The sequence below is a fragment of the Pteropus alecto genome, unplaced genomic scaffold (assembly GCF_000325575.1).
Source record: "Pteropus alecto unplaced genomic scaffold, ASM32557v1 scaffold114, whole genome shotgun sequence".
Lineage (NCBI taxonomy): Eukaryota > Metazoa > Chordata > Mammalia > Chiroptera > Pteropodidae > Pteropus > Pteropus alecto.
This window is the reverse complement of record NW_006435793.1, coordinates 3,702,678-3,724,338: the sequence shown is the minus strand read 5'-3', so window position 1 is coordinate 3,724,338 and position 21,661 is coordinate 3,702,678. Positions and strand designations below refer to the sequence as shown.

Below are 21,661 nucleotides of genomic sequence, written 5' to 3'. Positions count from 1 at the left end.
AGGGTGTGGTGAGAGTCAGACTGGGCAATCCATGGGCAAGTGTTTTATAAACTTCAGCTGCCATACAAATATATGGTGCCATGATTCAAAAAAGAAACAAGCTCCAAACATCACAGAAACCTTTTGAAGATTATAGAGCAGTTATTCTTTAGTCTGTTGATGCTAGGAATATATTCTCCATTCCCCAGGAATCATGATTTCACATATTATTTCCTGTCGTTGGATCATATTATCTCCATTTTAGGTCTGGGAAGAGCAGAAACCAAGTTGTAGGTGGTAGTAGCTATTAAAGGAAACAAAAGCTGCCTGAGTCCTGAGGCCTGTGGGAAGGGAGAACAGGTGCTAATTTGGGATTGGAAAAATGAACCAGTGTACTGAACGGCTGGCTGGCTGGCTGATACAGGAACCCTTCTGGAGATCTAGGTCTAAGGGAGCATTGAGTCAAGATATGGACTCTTAAGAGATGATCCTTTTCAATATAACATATACAATTATCGGGTGTTCACGGAAAGGCTTTACTGGTCTGTGTGTGTGTGTCTCTCTGCTTTAGATTCTCTGCTGGGAGAATTTTTGTTTTGTACTTTTAGTACCATAATTTAGTACTAAGAAGCTGTGAATTTTATTTTTCTGCATTAAGTAGAATTCTCTATTACTTGATCCTTCTTTGCTATGCTTTCGCTCTGGATTTTGTTGTGTTTTTTGTTTGTTTTGATGATAACTATTGTCTGCCTTAATTAGAGAATCATACTACATTTTTCACCACTTTCTCTCAGATTCTTAGTTATCAGTCTAAACCATAGCTTAATGTTTCCAGGTTTTATTTTTTTCAAAAAAGGCTTTACTTATATAGTCCTTTTCAAATGAAGGTTTTATTAATACTTTAAAAATAATATCCAGGCTCTTAATGATCTTTATTAATGGTGAGAAAGTGTCCTGCAGGTTTCTGCAAAGAGAACTCCGTCCAGAAGATTTGGGGCCTTTTGCTGAGCTGGATGAAGTCCTACCCATATTTACAGTGTAGAATTCAATGTTACTCAGCTATGACACCATTTTTGTCCTCGACAGAAATCATTTCGGTCCCTGGAAGCATAGTAGCCAAGAGCAGCCATCACAAGTGCTGCTTTGGGGATTTAGACTATGATAAATACCACCAGAGTGACGCCCTCTCTAGAAGCAGATACTGTTGCCTGAGGATGCAAATCCTTAGTGGAAGTGTGTAAATCAAGAAGGAATAAGGTGATGCAGGCATTATGCATTAACGGAAGGGTAGGCCAGCCAGAGCTGGCAGAACCAGATGGGTGCGCTGCTGAGAAGCTGGCAACAGCAGGGCATCAGAGTTCAGCAGTCTTTCCTTTTCTCCCTGTTGACAAAGGCACAGTAGAGGAGTGGGGCCTGGCTTCCCTGGACCCAGCCCTACCTTTCTTTTCCAGGCTAAGTAAGGGGCACCTCTTCAGGCACTTCCCAGGTAGTGTGCTGCCACTTAATGTGATGATTATGAAATAAAATGGAGGCACTTAAGTGCATCAGGCGTTTTTGTGGTTTTTTTTTTAAGTGAGGATAAAGAATTTTATTTGAACCCAAACATTGTTGTTTTTATTATTAGGTATGCTATGTTGATTATGGATTTAGTGAACATGTTGAAAAGAGCAAAGCATACAAATTGAACCCCAAGTTCTGTTCACTCTCATTCCAAGCTACAAAGTGTAAGCTAGCAGGTAAGAGGAACTTTCTCTAAAGCTCTTTCCATTTCAATACATTACTACCATTGTATTTTTGGGTGGTTAAATCCTAGATACTAAGTATCTCAAGGTTTCATAATGTGTTATTTCTTGAAAGGTTTAAATTAATGTTTAATGTAGTCTATGTCAGATGTGATCATTATGAAAATGTGATAATGTTTTTCCTATATTTTTTGTTATATGTAACATATATTTTATTTTATTATAAAAATATGTAGTAGCCATCTCAAAGGATTTTTTGTTGTTGTTCTAACTGCCATAGTAACAACTGCTGGAGGCCCTGTATTTGGGATCTGATCAGTTTAAATCATGTTCAACATGTTGTAAAGTGGCTCTCCGCTTCATTCCCACTGAGATGGACTCTGTGGGTGCTGCTTATTACCAAGTAACACACCCTCGTGTGTCCAAGCGCTAGTTCAGCTGTAGGTCATGTTCAGTCTCTGGCACAGTCGATATATCACTGTGCTGGTCTTTCCTCCTCAGGGAAGCATAGAGGAATGCACGTGTGTGAGAGTGGCATTGTAGGGATAACTGGAAAGTATGGAGGATGCAGTGGCCATGTTAACGATGAAGAACGGCATTGAAATGTGTACGCGTAATGCCAGGGGACCCTGAGCTCAGTTCAGAAAATGATCCAAATTCTTTCATGAAAATTAGCCCTGTTAAGAAATCCCTCCTTCCTATCAGGGATAAGTCTTTGTGTCAGAGAAGCTGGGTTTGACTCTATTTGTGAGATAAATCTCAAGTAATTTTAAAAGCCTGTTACAAACCTGTGGGAATTAGTTTTGAAAAGAACTTATCAAGAGCATAGGACAAGATTTGGAATGCTGAAATGAAAGGTTTGATAAAAGCAGTAAAGTTATATGTCTGGAGAACAGAACAAGAATGAGAGAAAGGTGGCTCAGAGGGAGTCTGTGAGCTTTTGTTTATGGATTTAAAGGGGGAAAATATAGAAATAGACATTATAGTACCATTGGGGAGATGATGAGCTAATTTTAGTAGATTAATTTAGAGTCGTACATATACGATCACATTTACGATACGTTGAATTACAATTTTCAAAGAGTTTAAAGAGTAATTAGACTACAATAAAATTCACCTGATACCCATATTTTGTTAAACACTAATCTTTCTATGATAAGTCAGGCAATTATTTGGTATCTTGGTGTGCAAAGAAAGAAAAGAAAGAAAAGAAAGAAAAAGAATGGAAAAGAAAGAAAGAAAGAAAAAGTTATTGTCTAAATTTCCAGTGAATGCATGTTTATTTAATGAGAAAGAAATAATTGTGTATATTTAGAAAATTAAAAAAGTCAAAGGTATATTTTTAGGAAGAATATTACAAATATATGACTGGCAACATAAATTGGTAACATATGTATTAGTCTTTTTTTTTGTTGTTTTTATATGTGTTTGTATATAAAGCGAAGGCTGTTTCTGCCAAGGTAGAAGTTCTGATTGATCATCAAATTTTCTTCTTGTTTTAAGATTGCCTGCCTTAGTGTAATCATTCAAAACAGGCAGTCACATTATAACATATCTGAAAACCTAAAGGTAGGCTATATAAAGAAAATTTGTAAAACAAAGCTTCCCTCTAAAATTTAAGAATTTATAGTAGATTCATAATTGTAATAAGTTGCCAAAAAATGCAATCAATCTATCTTAAAATGATTCTGCTAATTAAATAGAAATTTAAATATTTGATATTTTCTAGGGTTGGAAGTTCTAAGTGATGATCCTGGTTTAGTGAAGGTGGTTGAATCCTTAACCTGTGGGAAGATCTTTGCAGTGGAAATACTTGAAAAAGCTGATATTCCACTTGTTGTTCTATACGATACCTCAGGAGACGATGACGTCAATATCAATGCTACCTGCTTAAAGGCTATATGTGATCAGTCATTAGAGGTTCACCTTCAGGTACCACTGTGCCCACTGTTGTCATCTGTTACGCACATTGTAGGAAAGGAGGTTATCAGAAAAGAATGTGGTAGATTTTAGACTAACACTGCATAGACACAGGTTACACATGTATTGAGAAAAAGGGGAGGGGAGGGCTGGAAAGGGAGAAAAATGCCAAAACATAAAAAGTAATTATTAGGAATTGGAATTTTTTAATTTTGCAGTTTTTACAATGAGCATATATTAACTTTATATGGAATTATTTTGCAAAGTTAATAGGGAAGGATAGTACAAAAGAAAGGAAAATTAGATTAATAAAGATATTTATTAAATTATTAACATTAACATTTTTAAAATGTGAAGAACATAAATGTCCACAAAGAAGGAAACCTTTAAATAAATTATAGAACAGCCTCTTTAAAGAGTAGGATGAGATATTAAAAATGATCATGTTAAAAGCTTCATAGCTACATTGGGAAAAGTAGAACAACAGTGAATTGTCTTTATATTAGGATCTGATTAAAAATGGCTAAAATTAAACCTTTACTATGATTACAGTTTTTAAAAATTACTAAAATTCATGTTGCCTGTGGATATAGATTGGAAAGTAGACTGATAATGGGGTTGATTTGGTGAGAGTTTTTTATTTTTATTTCTGTTAATGTTGCAAAAATATGCTTTCTGTAATAATTCTTTTTCTAAATTAATGGGGAGAAAATAAAGTTAAGGATATTCTCAGCTTTTCGGACGATGGATAGTGGTAATAAGTTAATGTATATAAAATATCAACTTTGTGCCTGACACAAATGATATCAGATATTCCTTTGGAAAGAGGTATCTAAATTAGTTTTTTACATTTAAGTTATGAATTTCATTCTATCCTATCTATCCTCCAGCTTAGAAGATTTTAAAATACAAAGACTTTTAATGAGATATTTAGGTAGATACCCCTTAGGTAGGTAAAAGCCAAGCTTTGTTCTCTAGCACCCTTGATGTGTCCTTTGTTCCTTCCAGGTTGATGCCATGTACACAAATGTCAGAGTAACTAATATTTGCTCTGATGGCACACTCTACTGCCAGGTACCTTGTAAGGGTCTGAACAAGCTCAATGACCTTCTGCATAAGATAGAAGACTACTTCCATTGTAAGGTATGGCAGAGCATCATCCACCTCTAAAATTGTCTTAAAATTGCAAATCAGAGTGGTCACTAAATTGTATGAGTAGCTTTTGAATAGTTTGAGGTAGAATTTCTAGAATAGGGGTTAAGAACCATAGACTGCATAATTTAAAACAAAAGACAAAAAAACAAAAACCAACAACACCCCACTGGTTTCTGCGTTGTAAAATGAGGATAATAATAGTATGTACCCATAGGATTGTCGCATGGAGAAGTCGTAAGACTGCTTAGCACAGTGTGGGGCACATACTAAGTGCTCAACAACCAGTAGGTTTGTTATTTACAAGGCGCAGTTGATGATCCTAAGTGCAGCTGCCTGTGTCTGTCTGCTAGAGCCAGCTGGCTCCTCTGCCTTGGGCAAAGGTGAGACTGTGGAATTTAGGAGTAAAATAAGACTTCTAAGGCATCACTCCCAAGCTCTTTACAGTCCCTGAGAACCTACCACCTCAGTATATGTGGTATATGTGGTTCTACAATTGAAATTTATTTAAAAAGCATCTTACCCTTTAATTCTTTTCCTTTTTTTTTTTTTAGCATTTTATTTTATTATTAGTTTCAAGCATATGGTACATTGGTTAGACATTTATATAGTTTATGAAATGATCCCCCTGATAATTCTTTTCTGAATCAGGATATGTAGAGGTTTTGTTTTAAGGTTCTAAGGTGATTTCCTTACCTCTAGTAGGACATTGTAGTCATAATCCAGAATGTGCTGTAGTTCCCAAGTGACTAAACCCTAATGCCACTTCGACCCAAGCCCTCTCATCCCTGGACGTAAACCCTTCCCTCTAACCTGCAAAGCACACAGAGCACCTCATGGCACTTACACAGTAGCATCAAGTTTTGACTATTTGGGGATTTATTGCTGTACTAAAGTGTAGGCTTCTTGAAGGCAGAGACCGAGCTTTACCTGGCACTGGTAAGTACCTAGTTCATTTAGATACTGTAGTACCTAATCCAGTGTCTTACATAGAATAGGTAATCCAAAGTACTTGCCAAATCAGGTTAAACCTGTATTCAAACTACAGCCTAGAATTGAGGCATTAGATCTATAGCTTTATCTCTTTCTGTGTTATGGATGTTTTAGGTATATATACATTACTTAAGTTTGATTTGTTAATCTGTCTTGGAGAAATCTGAGACACCCAGAGAAGCTGATTCCAGTGACTCATTTGCACGTATGTGCTTATGACCTATGGCAGTGAAATGCACTCTTCATAGTCCCTAGTACTCTTGTTACCTGAGTGGAGACATTAGCTGTGGGGGGAATACACACATTCACCCTGAAGGAAAGAGACCATGGCAAGTCCCCAGCTTCAAGCTACAACAGAAGAGGAGGTCGAAGAGACCTACGAATACACACATTCACCCTGAAGGAAAGAGACCATGATGGCATGATGACATGATGGCAAGTCCCCAGCTTCAAGCTGCAACAGAAGAGGAGGTCGAAGAGACCTATGCCATCATGTGTTGGCATTTCACTGGCACTGATATCCATATTTGTGTTGATAACATTTGTTTTGGAAATAAAATCTTATTTTTGAATCTATCTGTAAAAAGATGAAAAGAAGAGGTCTTAGGTTGGACAGCTAGCCCGACCTCCTCACTTTCATCCAGCCTGTTGGCCTCCCCTTTGTCAAATTCATCCTCTCTCTTTGTGTTTAACTGATGGTACCAGACCCTGGATGAATCATACTGACCTCCACACTGACATTTTCAGATATTTTAACAGAGCTGATTTATAAGCCATGTGCAAGGAAGGAGAATAGATCACCACCGTCAACAAATGTATGAGAAACAAGGCAGAAATTCTATAACCCTTTGGACATGCCCTGCATCCACTGATTACATATGGGTGAAATAGTTGGCCTGTGCCACAGCGTTGTTTTTCTAATGGTGTAGCAATATACTCTTTGCTAAGAGTAATAAAAGTGTCATGCAATTCTGTTTTGTAGCACATGACCTCAGAGTACTTCGTTTCCTTACCCTTCTGTGGGAAAATCTGCCTCTTCCATTGCAAAGGAAAATGGTTACGAGTTGAGGTAAAATCAGTCACTTGACTTTTTTTAAACTTTTTATGAAATATTTCAGATATACAAACAAGTTTTTAAAAAAATAGAATAAGCACCTATGTACTCATCGCCAGTTTGAGAAGTAACACATGACCAACATGGTCGACATTCCCTCCATGCACCCCCTTTCTTCTCCCACCCCTGGGGGAGCAGCCAGCTGAATTTGATATTCCTCATTCCTATTCATTTCTTTATTCTTTTACTATATGTGTATCTATATGCACACATTTTTACTATCTATATGTTTTCATATATAGGTGGTGGAAATATAGAAATGACTATGTATATAGAATATAGTAAAAAATGAGTAAAATATAACTAAATGAATAAATATTTTAAAAATGTATGTGAATAGTAAAATGTATTGGTTCTTCTGAGACATACTTTTTCATTCTTTATGTTTGTGAGATTCATCCCTGTTGACGTGTGTAGCTCTAGTTCATTTGTTTTCACTGCTGTATGATATAACAGTGAATGAATATGTCAGCGTTACCACTTCATTCTCCCAATGATGGATATTTAGGTAACAGCGCTTACCAAGAACTTTCCTGTGCATATCTCCCAGGGTACATATGTAGGAATGGAATTTCTGGGTATAGGGAATGCATATCTTTAGCTGCACTAAATATTGCCCAGTTGCTCTCCAAAGTTCCCCTTACGTTGAGGCTGTAGCCCTGTGAGAGTTCCGACTTCCTTAGGGAGTCTCACACCCTCCTGGCCTCCCTCCTGCCCAGGACCGCTTTGGCTTTAATGTTCACATACTCCTCCATTTCCAGTTCCTAATAATTGTCTTATTTTCTTGCAAGCTCAGTTATGAATTTGAAAGGAGTCTCATTATGTTTTATCATATATTTCTATATGTTTTTCAAAGGTAGGTTTTTTCTTTTTGTTATTATTATCTTTTTACATCTTTCCTTTTTTTTTTTTTTTTGATATCTAGTTTTCCCAGTTGCTAAAATTGCAAACTTGGGCTTGATTTTATTTTATTTTTTACTATTTTTCCTTTGTTTCAGAGGTTCTTAATCTAGATGCAAGAACCTCTATTTTCAGGGGTCCTTGAAAATTGCGTGTGTGTTTATAAGTGTGTGTATTATGTACTTTGGGAGGAAGGTATCCATAATTTTCATAAGATTCTCCAAGAAGCCAACCATAGGAAAGTAAGAACCATTGCTTTATTGATTTTTTAATACTACATAGCAATATTTATATAACTTAATTGTACCAACTTTTCCTTTATTTAAATATAACTTGGTCATGTCTATTTTAACAAAAACAGCAATTTTGAAGTAATTATTGTAATTAATGTGAATGTGTGTCAGAAGGATGAGGTCCGATGTTATATGACCAAGAATTGTCTGCTTAGCTATAAACTTCAAATACATGCATGACTCATTACAAAGAACATGGCATTATTTGAATTTTAAAGCTCTGTGCTGTTCAGTGTATAATATATAAATGCACAAATACTTAATTTATAACTTTTGAAATAATTTCAGACTTTTAGAGAATTGCAAAAATAGTTTAAAGAGTTCCCATGTGTCCCTTACTGACCATCTTCAAATATTAACATCTTGCATAAACATTATCAAAACCAGGAAATTAACATCAGTACAGTATTATTAACCAATGTCCAGAACTTATTGACATTTCTCAGATTGTCTCTCACGTGTCTTCTTTCTGGTCCAGGACTCCAAGTTGTACTTAGTTTCATGTCTTCTCGGTTTCCTCCAACCTGACAGTTGCTTTGTGGCCTTTTGAACAGTAGCACTATTTTGTAGAGTATCTCTCAACTATTCTCTATGTGTAGAATCAGGTTATGCCTTTTTGGCAAAAAATGCCTTTTTAGTGTTTGCTCAAATACTTTAGATAAATATCTAGTATTATTTTTATTATTATCAAATTATGTATTGTTTACCTTAGAGATAGCAAAAATGTTCATTCTTTTAGTGGTGTGTAGAAAGTTAAGGAAAGAAAAGTGATTAATGAAAAGCAGATCCTGTGTTTAAATTATGTTTTCTTCCTGACGTATCTAAGCTTTATTTAGTGCCCGTACATTTTGAACTTATTCCATACATCCAGCCAGTTCTAGTCCTTGGCTATCCCTCTCCCTACCATCACTCTTCCTCCAAACACATCCTGAGTAGTCTGCGTTCACTTTCTGCCCCACCTTCTAGTCAGTCCTCAGCCACTGCTGTTTGCCTTCTGCCTGCATTTCATCAGAGAGCCTGTTCTTGCAACAGCACCTCAATTGCACAATCTAATTAGTAACTTCCAGGTCTTATTTTACCAGACCTCTTTGCTACATCTAACAAGTGTCGAAACTTGAAATTCTCTTCTCACTAGGCTACCATATTATCAAATCCTCCTAATTTTCTTCATGATGCTCTAATGATTCCTTCTCTTATTTTTCACCTAAACCTCCCCCTCATCCCCATCACTGAAGTATCAGTTAGTGTCTCCAAGTTCTATCCTGGATCATCAATCTTTTCAGCCTCTACATCCTTCTAGGTAATCGCATCTCAGAGTTTCAGTTATCATCTCTGTCCTAATGTCTCCTAAATTCATTTTCCAGACCTTGATGAGCTTCAGATTTGGGCAAAAAAGCCAGCCTAATTGTCTATCTCACAAACTCCTCAAGCTCTGCATGTCTGAAACCAAAATTATCTTTCTCCATCCTTGTCTTCCTCCTATGTCTGTGTTTTGGTGGTACCTCCACTCTTGTAGCTATTCAAGCTGTTCCCTAAGAGTTATCTTTGTCTTCTCTATCTTCTTCAGCCCCTAGTGCAACTAATCACCAAAATGCCAATTTTATAGCTTTGTCACTTCTTGTCTAGATCACTGCAATACCATACCAAGTCATTTCTCTGCCTTTACTCTCTCTTCTTCCAAGTTAAGCTCCATACCACTAGAGTAAGCAATCCAAAGTGCAAATAACTGCAAATAATAATATGTTCAATGTTTGATGAGGCTTATTATTTCCCAGACACTAAACGTTGTTAAATGTTGCATGACTGATCTCATTTAATCTTCACAAAACTCTACTATCTCCATTCTTACTGATGAGGAAAGTCATTGAGCTAGAATGTAGAGAGATGAGATTTAAAACCCAATCTGTCCAATTCAAAACCCTCACCGAGTCTTACCACCAACAATATATTGCTGCTTCTAAAGCTGACCATCTCATTCTTCTACTTGAGACTCGACGTTGGCTTCTTCTCATCTACAGTTAACGCAGTTGTAGGCAGAAGTCCCTGCCCAGATAACTATCCCCATGGGGCTATATTCCGCCAATGTAACTATGTTCAGTGATGGCAAATATCACAATGATGGCTTCTTAAGGAAAATTATAGCCATTTAAGGGTGCACTCAGTATCTTACTTTGTGAGATTGCCATTTGATCACAGGTAATTATTGCTTTGCCTTGGTGTGTAATTTTCCCAATTTTGAATTATTACTTTGGATGTATTTTACCTCTCTCCAACTTTCTGAATTTCAATTTTTTAGTTAAGACAAATGGTACAAATTATCATTAGGTTTTCTGGTGATGAAGCTATAAAATAACAAAATATGTTATGATTTAAAAATATATGGTATTTACCTACTACAAGTAAAACTCTGTTTCTGTATTCTATTTATTTCCTCATTACTAAGACACAATAGTTTTTTTTCTCACATTTTAATATTTTGGAGAATAGACTGCCTCTTATGATCAGCAGTATATAATAATGCATCAAATTGTTTTATAATCAATAATGTCCTAGAATTGAAAACATAGTAAATATTACTGTTTATTAATTTTACTGATTAGTATTAGTTTAGTGATTATTACTGATTAAATGAATTAACAATTAGATGTTGAAATCAATTCTACTCTAAAAGGCTACCTGTAAGAATATTTTAAAATAAGAGAAAATTTAATAACACAGATAGTCTTTGTTGCCTTTTATATGCAATGTAGAGTTAACAAAATGTAATTGCACAGAAGCATCTTGACCTTTTGGATGTATTAATGAATTAGCCAACACTTGTTTCATTGCAGATCACGAATGTTCACAGCAGCCGGGCTCTTGATGTTCAGTTCCTGGATTCTGGCACCGTGACATCGGTAAAAGTGTCTGAGCTCAGGGAAATTCCCTCTCGGTTTCTACAAGAAATGATTGCGATACCACCTCAGGTACTATATGCTGCAGGCCTGGGAGGTTTGCTGGAAGAGATTTGGATGTATCAGTAATCAGGTTGTGAGATTCCCTCTTTCAGTTTTGTTCTTAATAATGATGGAAGCCTGTAACAAAATTGGAAATGATCCAGATGTGGTTGTTCGCTGGTTTTCAGATGTAAAAGTCAGCTGACTTAGACAAGTCTAGTCAGACTTACAGAATGTTGATTAGTAAATGTTTATTTTTAAGTATGTTGTCATTAGGCTATGTCGTCTAGTCAGAGTTTCGATTTTAACAATTAGATATCAATGGTGACTTCTACACAATCGCAGGTTATTGATGTAAATATTACTTCCAGAATTCTTAGTTTAATTAGGTAGCGATTGTCTTTAGATATCTGTTTATAGTTAATCATTTTCTTATATGACCTTTTCCCCATAGATTTTAGTAAAAAAATTAACCTGTCCTTCCTCTGTTGATAAAAATTTAGATGATAAGAATTTTGAATTAGTTAAAATTGTTAAGAACTATTTCCTACCTTTGGGAGAAGTAGAGGATTTTGTACAGAAATTAATCATTTTTCGAAAATAAAATTGTTTGACATTCTGTAATTTCAAAAGGCCTCTTGACTTATATTTGCCAGAAGATACCTTATGCCATCAAAACACGGTGAATAAAAAGCACTTGACGATAATTATCATGGCTTTTATAATTTCTCTCACTCCAGTCACCATTGCCTTTTCTAAAGTGACTTACAGAGAAGCAATTTTCAAGATTACCTTTACTCTTGTTTTTGCTCAGCCATAATACTGAAAATCGTTAGACTTTTAAGTGCTATTTCACTTGATAACACCTCTGGCCTCCGTACCCCTTGTTAGAACATCCGCCAGGGCCAGTCTTAGCTAGAAAAGTTCTCTGGGCTGGAGAGGAAGGGGACTCTATCCCACTGCTTCTGACTGAAAGTCACACAATGGTACCTTCTTTGTGCTACAGCATTAAAAGCCATGAGAATTTTCTTCTATTAATCTTATCTAGATTCTTTGTTTGATAGATGTGAATTTGGGGGAACCTTGAAAGCCAGCTAGTCCAAGCCTCTGGCTAACAGCTTCTCCCCAAGAGGTCTAAGTCAGACCAGTAAACCGATGGCCTGTCGGCCAAAGCTAACCCATGAATATTGGGTTTGGGCTTTTGGCATTTACAGTGTTTTAAAATGTGGATTGGTTGCCAAGGTTTAAAAATCAAAATTTAAAAATTGAAATTTCACACAAAAATCCCTACTTCTAGCTTCTCTTGACAAAACAGAAAATCTGACAGTAGTGAGCACTCTCCTTTGTGGGACAGTGCTCTGTGGGAGCTTGGGGAGTGGCATTCTTCTCTGCAGGGCCATGCTGTCCAGTGTGCTGGCCCCATTTGGCCACCTCACTCCCTCATTGCCTGCCTGGCCCTGCAGGAATGAGAGTGTGTGACCCCCTCCCCACTAAGAAAGGTACCTTATCCATGGGGCGCAGTAAGAGACTTGGAGCCCCAGAGAGAGAAGGGCATGATAGGGAGGATGAGGCTCAGAGAAGAAAGAAGGAACCCAGGAATCCTGGAAGCAGATTTCGTTCCTTCACAAAACTGCCTCCATCAGCTTGAAGCTTCCTTCCATGAGACCGAAGGGAGTCCCCGAGGTCAGTTTTTACTCCCTGCGTTAGCCCTTCTACAGAAGCTTTGTGCAGTGATGGTGGGAGGTAAAAAGTGTTAGGGAAAATGAGGCTTTCAGCTGTCTATGGATTTCAGTTTTTCTTACCCTCCTTAACTCTCATTACAACCTCCTTCAAAGGTGAGCACAAATGCCCGGCACCCACAAGGTACACATGAAATGCCGTATGAAGCACAGAAGCCTCCAAAACGATTTTTGCAACAATAGACAGTTTTCATTCAAATGACACTTCATTTTTTTTTTTTTTAGTTGGTTTTAGATGGGAGACCTTGCTAGAAATCCCAATTCTGTCTTCTCAGTTTTTTGAACTGACACAAATTAGTCTCTCTGAGTCTGTTCACCATCTGTAAAATGAGGTCACAATGTCGGCCTGTAATGCAGAAGTGTTGTACGGTGAGAAGGATGTACGTGAAGTGCCTGGTGTAAGCCCTGACTCGTATTAGGAGTAAAGACAATAGTAGTAACACAAACAGAGCCAGGAGCACAGGAGATGTTCCAGCCTGAGTGCCGTGATCGTCATCGCTTGCTTTCTATCTTGGCAACATCTGACTTACTGGGAAAATAACATTGACATTACTCATAAGTCCCTATTTTAAGGTGATATGTTCACTTTTCCATCATGTTTTCTTTTCAGGCCATCAAATGCTGTTTAGCAGATATTCCACAATCTATTGGCATGTGGACCCCAGATGCTGTGCTTTGGTTAAGAGATTCTGTTTTGAATTGCTCGGACTGTAGCATTAAGGTTAGTTATCTTATTAATTTTGATATATTTAGAAAGGGAGCTGTCAGGCAGAAGGGCTCATTTGGTTTTTGTGAAAGAATTTTATCTTACTGTAAACTGATGCCTTCACATCTGACACATTTTTACAGTCAAGAGGTTGGTTACATGTGTAGTGATACGCTATTTCATGGTTTAAGTTTTATTTAAGACTTTTACCTCCAGTATTATTTTTAAACCCTTTATATAATCTTTCCATTATTAATAAAGTAGCAGAGATGGTTCCTTGCTCCTATTTTATACCATGATAAGAAATTAAGTTTCCAACAGAGGCACCACCATATATCTCTTGGTAAATATTTCTTAAAATCAGGTAAGTAAATCCTCTTTTTTTTTTTTTTAAAGTAAAATGGATTATAAACAAATTATTTGCTTATAATTTGGTTTTTGCCTCTTTTCCTAAAGCTTACTTAAACTGCTTTATTTCACTAGCTTGTTTTTTTTCTGTGCCTTTGTATCTTCATATAAAATCATTGTTCATATTTCCAAGAATAGAAATGTGAGATGATATTTAACTGTTGCAAATAGTATTATTTTATATGAACATTTAACAGTGACATATCCTTGAGAAATAGCTTCGTGAAGATCTCTAGATTATTCTAGCTCACATTGACTTTTCTATCTTCACATGCCTCTAAGATTCATAATATATAGCCACACAATTAGGTACCGTTTTATATTCTTCAATTTCCACATAATAATAAACATTGTTTTCTCAGCTACTTTTTCAAATCCTAAAGCCAGGGTATTGGGTACTCAATAAAAATATTTTTTAATGATTGAGTTTTGAAATGGTACTTCTGTATCATAAATATCAAAATTAATTAGCAGTTAGTACTTCCTTAGCACGCCAAAGAATGCATTTAAATAGATTCATTTTGCTAGGAAAAAAAATTTCAGCATGTTACTGTAGGATTGCCTTGCTGGAGTCTTTCTGTCTTCATGCCTATGTTCTTGTCTTTCGTTTCTAGCCCAATTTGATAAAAGATAGATGTAGCTAGAAGTGTCTTTTTTCGGTCATTCCTAAGATAGACCAGAGAAGCTGAAGAGAAGAATTAACAGTCACTCAGCCCTTTAGGACACTCAGCAGTTCGCTTCCAGTAATCAGTGTGTGGTGTTCACATACGGACACTCACCCCTCTGGCAGAAAGGGGTAGCTAGGAAGTCAAAGGTCTCCTGGGCAAAGGGTGCAGAACTGCAATTTCGGCCTGGAGATTTCTTCCATTTTTTCTCCCATGGTTCCTCTTCTCTCAGGGGTGAGACCAGATATTAGGACCACACAAGGAATTTAGACCAGCGGTCCCGAAAGGTATGGTGAATGTCAAAGCTTTTCTCTTCCCTTCCCAATCTGAGGGTGCACCAGCCTTAAGTAGAACGATTATAGGACATTTTCCCTTATCATGATTATTTTTTATTGTTGAAATTGGGTGATGAGCACATGGCAATTCATTATACTTACTGTTGTTTCTATTTTGAGTGTTTTAAAATGTCATTAATTAAAAAAAATTTTAAGTCACGATATATAATTTTCTCTCAGTGATAATGTCAACTAGCAAGTTATAAAAGTATTCTCAACGATTTTAGAAGTCAGCAAATTTTTCACTTCCATAAGCTTGCTACTGTTTCTAGACTACGTAAGAGCTTATTCATCGATATAGCTGTGATAGATAATTCATCTGACCTTAAAATGGCTTTGAGGAAGTTGGTGTGTGTGTGTGTGTGTGTGTGTGTGTGTGTGTGTGTGTGTGTGTAAAAAATACTGTGTTTTGATATATAACGTTAATATTATAACCACCTCTCTGATTTCAATGTGAACTCAGATTTCTTAAATTGTTTTCTCGTGTTTTCCGAAGGTTACAAAAGTGGATGAAACCAGAAGAATCGCACATGTTTATTTATTCACTCCTAAGAACTTCCCTGATCCCCATCGTAGTATTAATCGCCAGATTACAAATGCAGACTTGTGGAAGCATCAGAAGGATGTGTTTCTGAGTGCCATATCCAGTGGAGGTAGCTCTCCCAGCAGCAAAAGTGGCAACACCCCCATTGTGAGCCATGCTGGAGAGAATTTCAAAAAGAGCCTCACAGATGTCATCAAAAAGTCCGTGGTGGACCACACCAGCTCTTTCTCCATGGAGGAACTGCCACCTCCTGTCCACTTGTCAAAGCCAGGGGAACACATGGATGTGTATGTGCCTGTGGCCTGTCACCCGGGCTACTTTGTCATCCAGCCATGGCAAGAGATACATAAGTTGGAAGTTCTGATGGAAGAGATGATTCTGTATTACAGTGTGTCAGAAGAGCGCCACATAGCAGTGGAAAAAGATCAAGTGTATGCCGCAAAAGTGGAAAACAAGTAGGTCCTTAGACAAAGCATTTTATTCTACTCCTAAGAAAAATGTGTAGAGTGATACCAAGAGTCCTTAATCCTTGCAGGGGGACTGAACTGTGTGAATGGGAATTTTGAATGTGAAATGAGACTAATGAATAATTTTCTAATATTTAAAATAATGTGATTTAGCTACAACTATAGTGACCGCATTTCTGTTAAAATATAATTCTATCTAAAGTAAAAGTTTGAATGTTTTTTTCTACTTTTCAATTAGAAACAATAGCTGTTTATTCTGAAAATTACAGTTTTTATTCAATAACTTTAATTTTAAAAATAAGATGTTTATTGTAGAAAATTTTTAATATAAAAAAGTATACAGAATTAAAATCAACCAACCAGACACCACCCTTATTCAACTATTTATGAATTTCTTCTAGTTTTTTATGCATATTTATATAGTTGGGTCATTATTACATAATTTTGTACTTACTTTTTTACCTGACATAACCTTGTGAACACTTTTTCATGCGATAAAATTTTTTCATAAACATTTTTAATGGTTGAATAATCATCCATCATATAGAGAAATCATAACTTATCATTCTCTTTTGTTATGTAGGAATTTTTTCTCCTCAACTTTTTGCTATTATAAATAATGTTGCACATAAATCTTTGTTCGCATTTCTGATTATTTAAGATAGATTCTTAGAAGAGGAATTGTTTGATTAAATAGTCTTGATATACATTGTCAGTTGCCTCCCAGAGAGCTTGTGCCACCTTTAATAAGGGACAACAATGCATGTTTCACTACTCTTTGGCTGTTGGACAGTGAGAACCATAATTCCTTACATTTAGCACTTCCATTTGTTTTCTTGTATTTTCACATTTGGATCCATCTCCTCCTTTTCTGAAGCCCTTTCCTGATGTATGTGCTGGTTTCACCCCAGTGAAACCCAAGCACTGTATTCTACACTCTGCACTCAGGCCTCGGAAGGCCCGGAAAATGGCATCACTGCCCCTGTCCCGTCCCCTTGGTCAGCTTTCTTAGGGGGAATGACCAAGCTTATTCGATGATGCTGAACACAAGAAACTGTCGCCACTTCAAACACACACACAACACACACATACACACCCAAACTCAGTTTGGAAGCTCAAACTGCTTATTTTTTTCTATAAAATGCTTTCGTTCTTTCTCAAGATAGCAAGTATAAGCATTTATAAAATTTTGTTACTTTCATGGTAGAAAAAAACCTAATTTTTAATTCTTAAAAGTACAGTAGTTTTCATTCTGAAAAGCATTCAACTTATATGTTGCAAGCTTTTTATCTTCAAAAGAGCATTTTTACTAAGTCAAATTATTTATAATCGTAGGCATAAATGGGTTTAAGTATGGGAACATTATTTGTATAAATCTGCCTCAATCAGAATTCTTTAGAGGATAATTTCATCACAGTTAAAACCAAACCAATGTTTCCTGTTATCCGAGGGGCGGATTAATGATGATTACTGGTGGGGGTGGGGTCCTACTTGTAGGCAAGGGCTCTGTGGGGGAGGTGAACCCATAAACTGGAGGCCTGCAGTGCGGGGCATCAGACTCCACCCCCAACAGGTGTGTCCAGTGGTCCTGCCCCAAGACTCTTGGGCTTTAACCAATTAATTTGTCACTAGATACTCAAGGGACATCTTCTAGATAAGAACAGATTATTTGATTTTTAAAAAACTTTGTGAACTGCATCACTCTAAAGTTTTTAGAATTTCTGTCTTGCTTACAACCCAGGACTATTTATGAAACCTTGTTCCCAACTATAGTAAGTGAAGATGTCGAAATTTTGGATACATTTCTGATTACAGTGGTTTCCAAATCTATACTGGCTAAGAATAACCTGGAAAAATTCTTAAAAAGTGAAGATTCTCCTTCCTCACGCCAGACATCTTGAATCAGAATATCTGAGGGTAGAACCCCAGAATCTGAGTTTTTAGCAAACTCTCCAGGTGATTCACAAGCAGACTTGCACTGAAATTGGAAATCTAGTCAAAACAGAAGCCTCTATTTAAGCTATTAATTTTGAAGATTGAAAGCTAAATAGAAATACCACACAGAAGTTTTCTGATGGCTCTCTCTTCACTGCTTTGTACCTCTTATTTATAGACTAAAAGCACAGATCACTGTCGTTTGGCCTGTTCAATTTAAAGACAGTGCTATTAGTGGAAACCAAATGTTTTCATCTTCTTTTGCACTTAAACAAATTAACAACCTGTCCCAAACTGGCATTTCCACATGCGAAAATTTCTCTTTAATTTGGTCTGAAGTTCTTCTATTTACACAGGTTATCGTCATTTTAATAATAACTATTATAATATTAATGGCTACCATTTACCAGCACCTATTATATGCCAAGTAATGTGCTAGGCATTTTATATATAATATTTCTGCAAGTGAATTAAAATTAAATATCTTACACATGAGATGACTGAGGCTCAGAGACGTTAAAGAGCCCAAATGACACAACTGAAAAATAGCCCAACTCAGGTGGGACTCGATCTCAGAAGTTTGGCCCCCTAAGCTGATATACTTACTGTGATATCTTTTTGTGTGCCTGTTGTCTCTGTAACTCATGGATTAACAGTTGCTGCACTTTGGGCTTACCTAAAGGTTTCTGGAGTATCTGCCAGAAGCCGCTGGTCACATATAGTGTTTAGAGTTGGCCTCTTTGTAGCTTTCTTACTGTGTAGTTCATCCTGTAGCAGCGGTATAGGTTTCCTGTGCCCATTCTCCACTAGATGTTCATTGGCTGGAGAGTCGGTCCAGCCTGTCCAGCCTCAGCTGGGCAGTGTGTTGCAGGGAAGGGCCTGCTGTTCCACTGGGCTTGATGCTGATAAACCTGTTTCAGAGGGTGGCAGGGTCTGCCACCTGAGACAGAGCCTGCCTCACACCATTCAGGAGCAGAGACCACCTCCATAGACACTTTCCTTTGAGACGTTACGAACAACCTTCTTTTCCTTAGAGTAATAACACTCTTTAATCATGTAATCAAGACTATAGGACTTTAAAATGATCCTTCGTACCTGAACTTCGAAGTCTAGGTTTTTCTAATTTTGACGATGATGAGGTAGGCCCAGAGAGGGAAAGTATAATTGTGTGAATTCCTGGCACCTTAAATACTGATCTTCCTCCATAGTTTCCTACCCTTTCTGGGGTCTTTGTTTTAGGTTGTGGTTTAGATTTTGGTTTTTGTTTCATTTTTTTTTAATGTCTTTACTTGGCCTAATTAAAATATTCAACTTTACATTAAAAATTTTTTGTAATCTCTTCCCAACCTCCCTTTCCAGTCTGACTTTCTCTTCCATTTCTCCACATGTTCCACCTTTTAGCTATGCTGTAGTATTTGCTCTGCTTCAAACCACCATACCCTGTCGAATCTTCCATGTCTTCAGCCTGGCCTGGTCCTCCCTGCCTCCCTCTTTCCACCTTCTACACATGTACCTTGTCCCAACATGTGGCCATCCCCCATCTCCCCGTCAGAGTGAAGGGATCCATTATGGTATTTTTGAACATCCTCCATGGCATTTGTTTCAATCTGCTTAGTGATGGTCGGTAGATTGTTTCATTCTCCTTTAGTTCCATGAGGCCTGTAAAAGGATGTCGAGTGAGCACATTCCATCAGCTAAGCCAATGGCAAAGCAGGGAATAGTAGCCTTGGAAAAAGAAGAAGCAATCACTTTAAAAACTATGACAGTATAGTTTTATATTTTGATAAACATATTAATTTTTCTTTCTATCATAAAATGTTACCCTTAAAGCAGGCGTTGACTTTGTGTGTTTTTTATTCCTTTTTAATCCTTTGTTTGTCTAGGTGGCACAGGGTGCTTTTAAAAGGAATCCTGACCAATGGATTGGTATCCGTGTATGAGCTGGACTATGGCAAGCACGAATTAGTCAACATAAGGAAAGTACAGCCCCTAGCAGACATGTTCCGAAAGCTGCCATTCCAAGCAGTTACAGCTCAACTAGCAGGTAATTTCTGTGGAATTTGAACTAATGCCACGACATAGTTTATATTGTCATTTTGTCTTGAGTACTTAGGAAGTACGAAATCATTGGCTCATTGTGATAACTTTTTTTTTTTTTTTGCACAAACAACTTCCTTCCATAATGGAAATAATTTTTAACGATCTCTCACAGTCATGCCCTCCCACTATATCTGCTGTTTCTGTTTTAACATGTTCCTTTCTGTCTCTGGTTTCACATATGAGTTTATCTCTAAAGCTGTACTCTTAGTACAGGTATAATATTGCATCTTGCTTTCTTTATTTAGCACTTTTTCTCTACTTTTGGGGTGACTGTGTATGATTTCACCACATTTACACCAGCCTAGTGATTATCACTAAAATTTGAGTAGCTAAGTTAATAATAGGTGTACAGTGGAACGTAATTGTAATATTTCTAATGAGATTTCTGTTTATCTTTCATAAAAGCAGTTCGAATGTTGGTGGCTTCTCTATGTGCTCTCCACCAGTAGGTAGCCTGAGCAGTTAGATGAATCTCCATTGAGAGGCCTATCAGCATTAGAGGGGTGTGAAGGCCAAAAGGGCTGAGGGGTGTAGACACCTCCTGTCTTCGGGGCTGTGTCTTTCTATGCTGGGAGAAGGGGAATTGTGACCACGTGGTACCACCTTGATTCCTCACCCCTGCTCACCCCTTACACTTAGCACAGTGGCAGAAGTGATTTGATTTCAGAAATGAAATCGATTATGTATGTAGATTTGTCTTTTAATTATTGACCGGCTTTTATTGGAGATATATACATATATATCCTTATTTTTGAAGTATTTGTGTCTCCTACTAGAATTTAAAGGAAACTCCCATGGTAGTTGGGTATAAATTAAAAATGGCATCTTGCACATAGTATGGCTACCATTGATCTGCTTTGAACTCAAACCTTCAAATGGTTCCTTCAGATTTAATAGTTACATTTTTTCATTTTTGCTTTTTAATGCTCAAGAGTTTGTTAACAACACATTTTGTGAAACATGACAATCAAAATGCCCAGAGAAGGAGCCTCTGTGAGGCATGAGTGTGTGGCACCATCATCCCCATCACCAGCACTGTGGCTAAAGTCACTGGTGCTCACTCTACATGCTACTTCATTCCATTAAATTCTCTCCACACTAGGAGGTTTAGGTTTTGTTACTATCAATATTATACAGATCAGGAAATAACAGCTTAGAGACTATTATAGGCTTCTTTTGTGGGAAATTCTTGATAATCCAAGAATTTAGCCCACTTACTATATAGATAGCAGGTCCTTTAAATTATATGTGAAACTCTCAGACCTTCTTCACTATGGGGCACAATTTATACTTTAATCAAATATATGTGGGCTTAATTTAGTTTAATAATATTTCTTGAAAAATACATCTTGTCTCAATTTTGTTTTAAAACCTAATTTAAAGGTCACCAACTTGATCTCTCAAATTTAAAAGTCATAAGGATTTAGAACTACATAGGACTTAAAATTCATCTGGTCCAGTCAGTTTATAAGTAAAGCAAGGCCTGAGAGATAACTGATTTGCCCAAGATCTGACCACTTGATAGAAGAAGAGCTGGAAATAGTAACTGAGTCTCCAGACTTTCAATCCAGTGCTTTTGACATGATGTTGTATATAATTTTGAAAAATTAGTATACTGTATGTATATTTTTTACTATATCTGGTTCATCAGGAAAAAATCTGTAAATAAGAGAAATATCATTGATATATTTTATTCCCCCTATATATCTCCATTATCAGTTTAAATTTACATA

At 36.8% G+C, this 21,661-nt stretch overlaps 1 protein-coding gene across 2 annotated transcripts in view; it reads left to right on the top strand.

Annotated features, from left to right (window-relative positions):
- The window catches only part of TDRD7 (tudor domain containing 7), a 61,214-nt gene that overhangs the window by 38,801 nt on the left and 752 nt on the right, over positions 1-21,661 (top strand). Inside the window, exons 9-16 of one of the 2 annotated variants that reach the window (XM_006911555.1) lie at positions 1,604-1,715; positions 3,451-3,653; positions 4,650-4,784; positions 6,769-6,855; positions 10,925-11,059; positions 13,379-13,489; positions 15,379-15,881; positions 19,712-19,872. In XM_006911555.1, coding sequence (XP_006911617.1) covers positions 1,604-1,715; positions 3,451-3,653; positions 4,650-4,784; positions 6,769-6,855; positions 10,925-11,059; positions 13,379-13,489; positions 15,379-15,881; positions 19,712-19,872 — 1,447 coding nt within the window. The remainder of the gene's footprint in view (positions 1-1,603; positions 1,716-3,450; positions 3,654-4,649; positions 4,785-6,768; positions 6,856-10,924; positions 11,060-13,378; positions 13,490-15,378; positions 15,882-19,711; positions 19,873-21,661) is intronic. The other variant, XM_015589062.2, reaches the window with a different exon arrangement.